Here is a 13,678-nt window from a genome sequence, read left to right on the forward strand (position 1 = left end):
AGCTATATTACCAAGCCACAGTTCTCAAAATTGCCTGGTACTGGCACAAGAACAGACATATAGACCAATGGAACAGAACAGAGAACCCAGAAATCGACCCAAGCCATTATGCTCAATTTATATTTGACAAAGGAGGCAAGAGCATACAATTGAGTCAAAACAGTCTCTTTAATAAATGGTGCTGGGAAATTTGGACAGATACATGCAAAAAAAATGAAACTAGATCACCAACTTACACCATACATAAAAAACAAACTCAAAATGGCTAAAGGACTTGAATGTAAGATGGGAAACCATAAAAATCCTACAAGACTCCATAGGCAGCAAAATAGCAGACATGTCGTAGCAATATCTTTACAGACACAGCTCCTAGGGCAAACAGGGGTGAACAGTTTGCTGGCTGGTATGGCTCAGTGCTGAGTGTTGTTGACCTATGTACTAGGACAGTGGTTGGCAAATTGCGGCTTGGCAAACCACGGGTCGCGAGCCACATGCGGCTCGTTGGCCCCTTGAGCGTGACTCTTCCACAAAATACCGACTTCTGCGCATGGGCCACGAAGTTTCAATTGCACTGTACGTGCGCGCCCGCACGTGGTATTTTGTGGAAGACCAACACTCAAGGGGCCAAAGAGCCGCATGTGGCTCGCGACCCGTGGTTTGCCGACCACGGAACTAGGAGATCACGGTTTGATTCCCGGTCAGGGCACATGCTTGGGTTGTGTGCTCGATCCCTGGTGGTGGATGTGCAGGAGTCAGCCAATTGATGATTCTCTCTCATCATTGATGTTTCTATCTCTCTCTCCCTCTCCCCTTCCTCTCTGAAATCAATAAAAAATATATTTTTTAAAAAGGGAATAGTTCTTGGTTATTTACTGCTAGTTTTTTTATATTACTGGACATACTGGTAATGCTAGACTTCCAAACCACTGCCAATTACATAACCTTTGAGTCTGACTTTTTGCAATAGTAAAAAGATGAATTTGCAAGGTGTTGCATAGATTGAGTTAATATATGTAAAGCATCTAGTATAAATGTTAGTTTCTTCTTTTTACAACATAATTTTTTCTCCTTACAGGGAGTCTGAAGATACAGTATTGCTGGTCCTCAAAGAAATCTATCAAACCCAGGGTATCTTCCTTGATCAGCCTTTACAATAAAAATGAATCTTCTATGGCTGCCTAATGTAAGTTTTTAAACGTCATGTATATAGCATAGTTCCTACATATTAACATGTTATAAAGAACTAAGGAGTTGGGCTCTTTATAAATATACTTTTCTGTTGCCTGTCACTAAACTCTAATTTTTCTAGGAAATGTTTTAGTTATTATTCATTTTTAAAGGGACTCTGATTAACATTCATGGGGAAAAGGTGTATAGTGCTGTGATTAGTATGTATGTGAGCGTGCATGTGTGCACACGGGCTTTGCTAGTGATTTGGCCCAATAATATTTGTCATTTTTAGGATCCAAACTCAGAATCTTAATAGTTCTGATCATCTAAGAATTACCATGGCAACAGTTACAATTTTAATTACAAACAGCCCATCCTGAGATTTACTCGGTCTTTTAGATGTGATTATATCTAACTAGAGGCCCGGTGCACAAATTCTTGCACAGTGGGGTCCCTTGGCCTGGCCGGTGATTGAGGCCTATTGGGGGGCTGGCTGGCGGGGGGGAGGGACTGTGGGAGGTTGGCTGGCCAGGGGGAGGGACTGTGGGAGGTTGGCTGGCCAGGGGGAGGGGTCGCAGGAGGTTGGCTGTGGGAGTGCACTGACCACCAGGGGGCAGCTCCTGCGTTGAGCGTCTGTCCCCTGGTGGTCAGTGCATGTCATAGCTACTGGTTGGTCATTTCGGTTGTTGGGTCCTAACGGTCACTTAGACATTATATATATATATATATATATAGTATTTATTAGGTTCTGGCATTCTCCCTTGGTGCCTTCCAGTTGTGCCTGCATGGTGACTTCTTTTCCCCTTTCTCCCTAGATGGACATTGAGGGGTCCTTCAACAGAAAATCCACCTGTTTGTTGCTGCAGTTTTCCTCTCCTCAGCTGCATCATTTCTTGCATGTTGCCTGTCACTCACCATTGGGGGCTTTGGAAGATAATCTTCCATTTTGGAAGTGAGTGGAAAAGCAAAGGAAAGACACCCTATTATTTTTTACCACTGGCTTCATATAAATACTTGCCATTCTTTCTTTATAGCTGGGGGTGGTTTGCGTCCTTAATTCTTTGATGACATTATATAGGTACCAGACTTTATTGCCTATCACGTGAGATGGTAGTAAATCTGCTTTGAGTTTGATTTGTTTTGGGTTGGTAAAAATTTTTCTAGGAAATGTTTTAGTTTGGAAGCACACTGTTGAAATTCAGCAGGTAATTGGGGTACATTCTTCTCTCACTAGTGTTCTCTGCATTGAAGGCTACGTCTAAATGGATATGGAAAAGACTGTTGGGCAGTCAAATTCTGTTGAGCTATCTTTTCTTTTCTATGAATTCTGTATGAAGAAAGACTAAAATGTAACTTGAAGAAATTATTACTTACTCTCTACAGCTGAGTGACAGGTTTATTGTTAGGAATCACTGATGCTATGCTGTTCATTGTTTTTCCAGCTGTTTGGATTCCTCTGAGAGTCTAAAGTGGACAGTTTAGTTCACATTTGGTGCACCTTTATAAAGCAAAGATGTTATATATCTAGATGAAGTCTGATTTATTATTTGGTAGTAGCTTCTGTTCTTAAGTTGAGGGTAAAGCTATAAAGGCTGACAAACCTGAAATTATACAGCCTTGAATAAGTAAAATCTTACTCTTGCATTTATGGTGTAATATAATTTGTGTAAGTCACCTGCCATATTAACTTGAATGAAGGTAGTATTGTGTGTCCTCTTTAAAAACATTTTGTGATCATTGCCTACTTAGGGACCCATACACCAGAGTGCTTATTTAAAAGGCTCATGGCACAGGCAGTATTGGTTGAGCAGGTAGGTTTGGCTATGCAGTAGTCAAGGAACAGCTACTCCAGAGTCAGTGTCAGAACATGCAAAGTGAGATGTACCTTGAAGAAAATGGGTGAATGTGACTGATTTTTTTCCAAGGCATCTACTCACCACTGTCTTTCTCATTGGTCAGTTTGTCATTGTCTTTGCAGTGTTCTTTGTGATACACTCCTCTCAGATTTCCACAGGCCATTGAGTGGCATGCCAGGCAAGCTGTTTTTTGTTTGTTTGTTTTTAATAAAGGTAGCAAGGTATTGTGAAAGCACTGGCATTTAACATTCACTTAAGCCATCCCTTGGAAAGCAGTGTTTATCCCTTTCTGAAGAAAAAAGGAAGGGGAAAGTTAATTACTGTCATCTAGAGATGGTAGAGGTGAGGTTGGGGTATAGGTCAGAGCCTGGCCTTTCTTTGCCCATCTGGTTTATAGACTAATGATGACTAACCCACTAAGTAGTTTCAGATAATATTGAATACTTTATTTCCTTTGTATGTAAATTCTGAGTTTGAAATAAGGGTTGAGAATTAAGTAGCATTCAATATATATTAGAGGGGAAGCTTTTGCCCTTCATATCAGCAGAATTGGTACTATTTAGGAGTAAACCAAAGGACAAGCAAGAGTGAGTATAACCAAAGATGAACGGCATAACTCTGGATAGCTGGATAAACCACTGCTTGTTATAAGAAATGTTTCTATCCTGCTGATGTGGGGCAGTAACTGTAAAAGAGCTTTATATGTTGTCTATCCACCTATGGTATTATCATGATTATATATTATAGAGGGTAATAAGCTTGTTTTTTCCTCTGGAAACAAATATTTATTTATGTAATTGTACAGCTTTATAAAGAAAAGTAATGAAGGCAAATAACTTAGAGCTAGAAATTCTTAAGTATTTTTAGAATCTACCAATTTCAACATCTGCTGAATGTTGAGTGGGTAGCAAAATTGTCCCTTAGTTTCCATCTGTCCTTAGTAGTTGAATCAATGGATATCCTTAATGAAGTTATACTGTCAGTAAAGGTTAATTGTTTCACAGGACTACATATGAAACCAGTCATCTCTGTACTGGTTGTAATTACACAAAGTTACCATATTTACATTTTAATTCACTAGCATCTTAGGGAACATATTTCATTTAAAAAAACTATTCTAAAAGTTAAACATCTAGAGGATAATACAAATAAGCATTCTAATCATGAAGCAGTGTAGTAAGGCAATGGATGCCTTTCTGGCTGTAAATAACAGTGAAACATTAAAAACTGATGACCAAATGGATGTCAAATATACTCTTAAATAACACCTAACATAGCAAGTTTCACTCGATTCGGAGAACTGCTGGGTTGGTGAACACGTGGAGGTGCAGTGCAGGGAGTGGTGCGCCAGGAGAGGGCATGGAAGTTCCCCATCCCTTCCCACCCTGGCCTTGTGCATCGTCTCCATCTGGCTGCTTTTGCATTCAGCTGTCAACGTAAGAACATCCAGACCTGCCTCTCTCCTTCCTTGCATGTCCACTGCCTTAATCATAAGCCCTAAAGACGATTAGTTCTGGTCAGCAGCAGCCTTAGGTACGAAGCCTCGGGTCTTATTAACATGACCATTTTTCTTCTTTGTATTTTTTGCAACTTCCCCAAATCTCCAGAAAGATCAGATATGCTTATTTCTTGTTCAATTAACAGCCAGATGAAGAGATTTCATAGGGCCAGGTCTTGGAACTTGGGGGCCCTGGCATGCTGGCCCATGAAAGGATTCCGATTCCTCAACCTGGGAACCCCAATAAGCTTGATTTAAGTCCTTTATTTAGTTGTATATCTTGTTAATCATTTTTTAAATTAGTTGACATACAATAGTTTCAGGTGTACAACCCAGTGGTTAGACATTCTATAGTTTACTAAGTGACCATCCTGATAAATCTCGTATCCATAGGACACCATACATAGTTATCAGACTATTATTAACTGTATTCCCTATGTTGTACTTTATATCCCCATGACTGTTATATAACTACCAATTTATACTTGTTAATCCCTTCAACCCCCCTCCCATCTGGCAACCATTAAAATGTTCTCTGTATTTATGAGTCTGTTTCTGTTCTGTTTGTTCGTTTATTTTTTTTTTAGATTCAAGTGTTGATAGGTTAAGTATTACTGCCATTTTATTGTTCAGTTTTGGTCTTACCCCCCCCCCCCCCCCCCCCCCCGCCCCCCCCACCCCCATTTCATGTAATACTAGTTTGGTGGTGACTAACTTCTTTAGCTTTTTCTTGCCTGGAGAGTGCTTCTTTATATGATCATCACTTTGAATATTTCTTGCCAATCCCTTCTGGCTTGCAGAGTTTCTGTTGAGAAATCAGCTGACAGTTTTATGGGAGCTCCCTTGTAGGTAACTATTTTTCTCTTGCTGCTTTTAAGATTGTTTTTAACCTTTTGCTTTTTAATTATGATGTGCTTGGTGTGGGTCTTTTGGGGTCCATCTTGTTTGGAACTCTCTGAACTTCCTGGATTTGCGTGTCTATTTCCTTTACCAGGTTAGGGTTTTCTGTCATTTTTTTCAGACAGATTTTCAATTTCTTGCTCTCTCTTCTCCTCTGGCCACCCCATGATGTGACTGTTGTTATGCTTGAAGTTGTCCCAGAGCTCCTTACACTGTTCTCACTTTTTTGGATTATTATTTTGCTGTTCTGATCAGGTGTTTTTTGCTTCCTTATAGTCCAAATTGCTGATTTGATTCTTAGCTTTTTCTACTCTATTGTTGAGTCCCTGTAAATTATTCTTCATTTCAGTTAGTATATCCTTCATTTCTGACTGGTTCCTTTTTTATGGTTTCCATGTCGTTTTTCATGCTGCTGAAGTTCTAAGTTAGTTGAACATCCTTATAATCAGTGTTTTGAACTCTGCATCTAGATTTCTTGTTTCCATTTTGTTTAGTTCTTTTTCTGGAGTTTCGTTCTTTCATTTGGGACATTTCTTTGTCTCCTCATTTTGATAGTTTCCCTGTGTTTGTTTCTATGTATTAAGTAGAGCTGCTACATCTCTCAGGCTTTGTAGAGTGGCCTAATGCACTGGGTTTCCTATAGTGTCCAGTGCCATAGCCTCCTCGATCACCCAAGCTGGGCACTCCAGGTGCATCCCCTGTGTGGGCTGCATATCTCCTGTAGTTGAGCCTTGATTATTGTTGGCACCTCAATGGGAGGGATTTTAGTTGTGTATTATTTGCACTATTTCTGTTGTGTCATGTGCAATCTCTTGACCAAGCCTATTTTAAAACTCTGGTAGAGTACCATTTTATACATAGTCTCAACTCCAGAATTGGTATTGTTTGCATGGAAAGATTAATAGCACTAATTAGCTTTGTAATATTTTGCATTTTTTGAAATGTCTGTTTTTTTACATGATTATATTTAAAACTCGAGTAAATACTGAAATAAAACCATATTGACCCGTTGCCTACCATTACCTGGTTCATTCACCATAAAGAAATTCTGTATAATAACCATTTTCTCTTCCCCTGTGGATTGCTAAACACATTTAAAAAATAAAACTTTTGAGCAAAAAGCTAATATTTAAGTTCTTTTCCCTTGCCTGGTGTTTTCATTGTCATAGGCAGATATACTTTAGAGTTTATAGCATGGCGGTTTAAAGGCAAATACTGAGACTGTCCTTTGAAGTTTACAGAAATCGGCCACTACTGTAGTTGAATCACTTATGTCAGAAAGGGAAACCAGTGTTTTACTCTGAAAACGTTCCAGCTCTCAAACGCTACACTTAAGTACAAAAACACACATTCACCATTTTATTTGAGTATCACATTTACTAAAGGGAAAAGATACACTGAAAATATGTTATAGAAATTAATGTATAAGACAAGGTCATATCTAATATAATAAGAGAAACATGCAAATTGACCGCACCTCCACTACGCCCAAACCACGCCCACCAGTCAATCAGAACGACTATATGCAAATTAACCCAGCCAAGATGGAGGCCGCAGCCACGGAGCTGGAGCAAGCAGGAGGCTTGGTTGCCCCAGCAATGGAGGAAGCCAAGCTTCCCGCCTGCCCTGACTGGCTGTGGCCTCTGCTCAAGGCAACAAAGTTTTAATTATAGAAGATAAATAAATCCCAGATACCTGCTTCCAGCCAGCCTCCACTGGGAGCTTGGGTGGCTGGGGGCCGTGGCCAGCCTGCAAACAGCCATCAGACCCTCACCCAGGATGGCCACACCCTCATGGGGTGAGGGTCCCCGCTGGGGGGCTTGGCCAGCCTGCAAACAGCTATCAGCCCCTCACCCAGGCTGGCCAGGCACCCCAGCGGGACCCCCACCCGGCCCCACCCATGCCCACCCATGAACCAGGCCTTTATCCTATATAATTCCTATATAATAAAAGGGTAATATGCAAATTGACCCTAACAGAACAACTGGGAATGACTGGTCACTATGACACACACTGACCACCAGGGGGCAGACGCTCAATGTAGGAGCTGCCCCCTGGTGGTCAGTGCACTCCCACAGGGGGAGCTCTGCTCAGCCACAAGCCAGGCTGATGGCTGCCAGTACAGCGGTGGTGCTGGGAGCCTCTCCCACCTCAGCAGCACTAAGGATGTCCAACTGCAGCTTAGGCCTGCTCCCCGCTGGCAAGTGGACATCCCCCGAGGGCTCCCAGGCTGTCAGAGGGATGTCTGACTGCCAGCTTAGGCCCAATCCCCCAGGGAGTGGGCCTAAGCCAGCAGGTGGACTTCCCCTGAGGGGTCCCAGACTGCGAGAGGGCACAGGGCGGGCTGAGGGACAAATTTTTGTGCACCGGGCCTCTAGTTTAACATATAACCTCAATAGAGAAAGTTAGTTGTAGGTACTAGAGCATCCATTCTAATGATATCCTGTAATTGTTCCTTTTAGTTCATTATGAAGAGGGACAGAAAAAGATTTGTCCTTCAGATAATGATCTCTGTTATTTTTCTTTCCTGCCTTAGCCAGTTGGCAAAGTTGATGCATTTGGGAAGATCTTCGGTCATGGAGAGAAAGAAGCTCATGAACAGTTAAGGACAAATGAGGTAGAAACAGTCATCAGTTATTAGCACTGAAACCACACTCCTAACCATTTTCTTTTTTATTGTGTTTACTTAGTAATTTGACAAATCATTTATGTCCAGTATTAAAAATAGACAGCACTATCTAGCTGGACTTGGATAAGATATGCAAAGCAGTGGTAAACCAGCCAGAAACGGATACTCCCCTAGTTAAGGCTTGATGGAACTGTCACCAGAGAAAGTAAACGGAACTAAAATAATGTAGTTGGTCATGCCCTAAATTTTAAGATTTTGAGGTATAGGAAATGAAGTTTTGAGAATTGACTCTAGCTTTTAGGATAAAGTAGGGCTATGTAAAGGCTTCCTTGTGACAAGATCCTTCTAAGGGAGGCATTTATGCCCTAGCCGGTTTGGCTCAGTAGATAAGAGTGTCAGCCTATGGACTGAAGGATCTCGGGTTCGATTCCAGTCAAGGGCATGTACCTCGGTTGGAGACTCAATCCTCAGGGTTGGAGTGTGTGTGGGAGGCAACCAATCTATGTTTCTCTCCCTCTGTCTCTCCCCCTCCCTCCCACTCTCTCTCAAAATCAATGGAAAAAATATCCTTGGGTGAGGATTAACAACAACAACAAAGGCATTATATGGAGAAACACCTCTGTAGACCTTGGGATACCAATCTTATGAACCAGATTCGTACGCTGTTGGAGTATTATTGAAGATCTCTTATGAGAATGCGTGGCATACAGTAGTGAAAAGGAACCTTGTGACTCCTCATGATGAATTCATGTGAGCAGGGGAAAAACTGCATAATTATATGGAACAGAATGAAATGCTGATGTCCTCACTTGTATCTTTTAACAGGTCAAAAGGTAGGAAATTCTTGTCTTCCCATGGTCCAGAGAGGAGGGGCTGATTCACCTATTCTTTTCCATTGAGGTAGCTCCAGTTTCTAAATATCAAGATGATAAGGATCCATAGAATTCTTTTGTGCAGTGGGAAGTACAAGTGTGTTGTGAAATGGTTTATGGCATTCTGCATCAGTCAGAGGAGGGTAATACTGCCGGTAGCAGACATAGGCAAATGTCAGGCCAATCACGGATCCAGTTAGAACATCTGGAGAGAGAGGAGATGAAGTCTTCTCTTAATCATATTAGACCAGCGGTTCTCAACCTGTGGGTCGAGACCCCTTTGGGGGGGGTCGAACGACCCTTTCACAGGGGTCGCCTAAGACCATCGGAAAACACATATATAATTACATATTGTTTTTGTGATTAATCACTATGCTTTAATTATGTTCAATTTGTAACAATGAAAATACATCCTGCATATCAGATATTTACATTACGATTCATAACAGTAGCAAAGTTACAGTTATGAAGTAGCAACGAAAATAATTTTATGGTTGGGGGGTCACCACAACATGAGGAACTGTATTAAAGGGTCGTGGCATTAGGAAGCTTGAGAACCACTGTATTAGTCTCTTCAATCATGTCAGACAGCACACAGTATAGAGAACTTGGCCCTCCAGGTTATTCTCATTGTTTGGGCTGCCAAAACCCAGGTTTAGGGCTTTCTCAGTTTGACCATAAAGTTTACAGGATTATCAGATTGTTCTCTAAGCACCAAAGCAAAACACATTTTTAGTTAAGTATAAGAAGCCTTTTTCAAGTACATTAGATTGATTTTTTTTTTTTTAATTCAGAAGAATAACAAAGGTTCACTTCATGCTATTAACAGTTTTCCTTGTTTTCACCACTTAAAGCATTCTAGAGGAAGGAATAACTCTTCAGGAGTCATCTCTCTTTTAAAAAAATTAGTTTACGTTCATTGAATTTTAGTTTCATTTCTGAACAAGATCTCATGACAACTTGATTTTTATTTTAACACAGTAAATAAATTTGAGCTTTGAGGTTTGTTGTAAAACATATCTTTAGATTTATGATGCCTCAGAATAATGGAAAAATTAGGACATTAATTCTTGGTTATCTCTTTAAAAGGTCCAGTCTCCTTTCTCATCTTTCATGTAGTTATAAATGCATTCTCTTAGTATAGGCCCCAGACCATCCCATACTCACTGGTTTATTCATTCAACAGACTCTTAGTGAGCGTCTTCTCTGTGCCAGGTGCTGGAGATAAAATGATGAGTGATAGATACATGAAAGCTTCCATGGCATTAAGACCTTGCTTACCTTGCCAGTGATGCTTGTAGTCACAGGTGCGGGACAGTGCAATCACAGTTGCTAGAAGAAGAGGTGACAGAAAGGCACAGAACCTCCAAGATTTTCCACGGCCTTGTGGTGTGAAGCAGTGTAACTTCCCTGCCAGGTAGAAGGAAGCAAAGGCCAGCCCAGCAAATGCAACTAGAAGAGGGAAGACCTGTAAGTGTATGTTTTAAAGGAAGCTACTCACTAATCTGCAAGTAGGAGGCCAGGGGACATGAACATATTTTATCCCTTTTTTTAAAAAATATATTTCTGGAGTAGAACACTGATTATGAGGGAGAGGGAAACTAAAGGAAAAATTAAACACTTTATTTTGTGATCCAAAATTAATATTTATCCTAATAGTTTTTGGAGTACTGGGTATATGACTTTGGGCAGGTTACTTTACTTCTCAATGCCTTAGTTTTCTCATGTATAAATGGGAATCGTAAAAATAATAGTACCCACTTCATTGGGCTAGTAGAGTGTCAAATGAGGTAGAATCTAAAATGCTTTCCACTAGCTGGTGTGGCTCAGTGATTGAGAGTCAACCTATGAATCAGGAGGTCACGGTTCGATTCCTGGTTGGGGCACATGCCCGGATTGTGGGGTGTGCAGGAGGCAGCCACTTGATGTTTCTCTCTCATCATTGATGTTTCTCTCTCTCCTTCCCTTCCTCTCTGAAATCAATAAAAACATATTTTAAAAAATAAAGTGCTTTTCAAAACACCTGACACATAGTGTCAAAGGTTAGTTAATATTTCTATGACTAGTACCAGATGGTAAGATTAACAAATAATACAATAGTAATAGTAATAAAATGTTCAAATCTCATGAAAGTAAACTACCTCCCCTATTCTTGAATATTTACCCTAATATTTGAGGCTCAGGCTTGTGAAATCTTGGGGTTCTTAAAAATGGGGGGGTGTCTCCAATTTCTAGATACAAGAACAAGAGTAGTACGATGTATCCATCCTCACAAGCTTCCTACGTTAAATGCAATGATCTCCCAAACCACAGAAGTAGAGTCCGCATGGTAGGCATACAGGAAGCATGTCCACTAGGGAAGCTCTTACGGCCCTCATTCACCACATCCTCATTTCCTGTGCACGTCAAGTCAGAATGGGCTTGCCCATCAGGGAAGCAGCGGTAGAAGAAGTCCGGGCGTGGTCTGGAAGAAATGAGCAGATGTCATTTCTGGTCACAACTCCAGAAATTATATTTTAGTGTATCAGATATCCATAATCCTGTTAACTGTTGGTTAAATAGTGTCCCAGGCAAAATCATGAGATTGGATTAGTATAGTCACCACTAGAGAAAAGCCTTATTTCCAGGGTCAGTGTTTAATTTGGGGGGTGGGGGAACCAAGCCAGCACAGGTATTATTTTGGCACATGGTTACCTTTTAGGGCAAAGAGCAAGTCACAGCAAGTGCAGCTTCAGGGGGTACTCTAGAGGACACTGAACACTGCTGTGGGTGTCAATGGGAAATGCTGTTTGGGACCGAAAAGAGCCCAGTGTCACCCGCAGGACTGAGGGGCAGGGAAGGGAGCAAGAACAGGCTGAGAATAAAGAAGAGAAGGATAAGGAGAAAGATGTGTGCCGGAGTGCCATCAACCATCTCTCCTGCCGCGGGAAGGCCGAGGCAGGCACTGGTGGCTCCCTCTTGTCACTTACCTCCCCACTATCAGCTTTATTGTGTTGGTAAAGACACCATTCAGAACCAGGGCAAGGCTGGCAGCTGGAAGACAAACCTATCATTAGTGGCATCCACTTCGAAGGAATTGAATGGTCACTGTCTCAGTGACAACAGACATGGCCTTTCTGAGTTAGAGGAATGGTCGGGCTCAAGCGGACTATACAGTGGTGAATGCCAGCTGCGCTCCAAAGGGTCTCGGTTCAACATACCCTGGTTGTTGCAGGTTCAATCCCTGGCCTCTGTTGGGACGTGTGCCGGAGGCAACCAATTGATGTGTCTCTGTCACATCAATGTTTCTCTCTCTCCCCTTCCTTTTGACTCTCTCTGAAAATCAATGGAAAAAATATCCTCAGGTGAGGATTAACAACAACAACAACAACAACATTATTCTGGCCCTCAGCAATTGGCTGCTCAGTGTGGCACAGGGAGAACTTCTGTGCAGGCTGAAGCCATTTCTGAGGCACACATAACCCAGGGCACGCAGGCACACCTGTGAGGTTGAAAGTTCTTACAGTGCTATTTCTCTGTCTCCCAGGGTAACAAGTGGGGTCCAGGGCAGATACAAGTACTTCAGGGATGTAGAACTCGGTGGCTTCCACACACTGAGGCCACACCCTGCCTTCCCATTCCAGCACTAAGGCAAGACACCAGCCAGAAAGGGTTAGCTCTTACCCAGGCAGGCTTGTTTGCTGTCCGTTGTGTCCGCCTTCTTGAGACATTTGGCCAGGAGGATCAGAGACAGTGGAAAGACAAATGCAATGACCTGAACCAGAACATGTCAAAGGTTAACAATCAAACAAAACCAGTTGGTGAAGGAGCTCCCACACGCATTGGTTCTCAACCTTCCTAATGCCGCGACTCTTTAATACAGTTCCTCATGTTGTGGTGACCCCCAACCATAAAATTATTTTCATTGCTACTTCATAACTGTAATTTTGCTACTGTTATGAATCGTAATGTAAATATCTGATATGCAGGATGTATTTAGGTGACCCCTGTGAAAGGGTCGTTCAACCCCCAAAGGGGTCGCGACCCACAGGTTGAGAACCGCTGTCCCACAGGCAGAGGGATGGAAGTTACAGAACTCATGTCAGACCCAACCGCTTCCCAGGAAAGACAAACTCAGTGTCTGGGTTAAGGCACCCGGGCGGTGCTCCAGTAGGTCCAGCCTAATGGCCCCACACCCTCGGCACTGCGCTCACAGACGCACTGGGGAGGGCGCCCTAAACCTGACTCTTAAACATTAGGAAGCAACATCTTCGCACATCATCAAAGCGAGTAATAAGCTTCCCACAAAGCCCATTTCGGAGCCAGAATGACCGCTTTGGCTTCCCAGCGTTAAAGCCCAGTAAGCAGTCCCCAGGGGCAGGAGGAAGGGCTCGTTCTCCACGCACAAACATCGACTTAGTAGGGAAATACTCTGCTTCCACATACGGATTCCGGTACAGCCACATCTCCTCGGGCTGGATAAGCCTCTGGAAGGGAGGGAGAAGCTCTGTTACCCTGAAGGGAAACAAAAAAGTGCAGAGCACGTTGGTCTGCTTCCCTCCGGCTCCCCGCGACCTCGGAAGAGCCTGCAGCGCTTCGGGGCCCCTCCCACCCGGTCCATGCAAGAGGGTGTCGGGCCCTGGAGTCCGATCCGTAAGCCGCTTACAGGAAGGCCGTGAACAGTGCGATCCGCACGCCCAGTTCGGCCCCGAAGGCCTCCGCTGCCTTCCTCATCCGAGCCATGCCGCCGCTCAGCCCGGACGCGCGCTGACGT

General features: G+C 42.7%; 2 protein-coding genes across 2 annotated transcripts in view; one reads left to right on the top strand and one right to left on the bottom strand.

Annotated features, from left to right (window-relative positions):
• Nucleotides 1–4,928, top strand: part of DDHD2 (DDHD domain containing 2) — a 22,430-nt gene extending 17,502 nt beyond the window's left edge. The window contains 2 exon segments of the mRNA XM_014536296.1: nt 1,076–1,183; nt 1,986–4,928. Of these exon segments, the coding sequence (XP_014391782.1) occupies nt 1,076–1,157 (82 nt within the window). The 3' untranslated portion in view covers nt 1,158–1,183; nt 1,986–4,928.
• A 3,658-nt stretch (nt 4,929–8,586) lies between these two features.
• On the bottom strand, nt 8,587–13,663 carry PLPP5 (phospholipid phosphatase 5). Its single transcript, XM_005856429.2, has 7 exons — nt 13,571–13,663; nt 13,311–13,419; nt 12,589–12,679; nt 11,895–11,958; nt 11,265–11,389; nt 10,207–10,377; nt 8,587–9,130 (listed from the first exon to the last, which is right to left on the bottom strand). The coding sequence occupies exons 1-7, from the start codon at nt 13,645–13,647 to the stop codon at nt 8,967–8,969; spliced, it is 801 nt and encodes a 266-aa protein (XP_005856491.1). The 5' UTR covers nt 13,648–13,663; the 3' UTR covers nt 8,587–8,966.
• Nucleotides 13,664–13,678: the final 15 nt, after the last annotated feature.

The sequence above is a fragment of the Myotis brandtii genome, unplaced genomic scaffold (assembly GCF_000412655.1).
Source record: "Myotis brandtii unplaced genomic scaffold, ASM41265v1 scaffold103, whole genome shotgun sequence".
NCBI classification, from domain to species: Eukaryota; Metazoa; Chordata; class Mammalia; order Chiroptera; family Vespertilionidae; genus Myotis; species Myotis brandtii.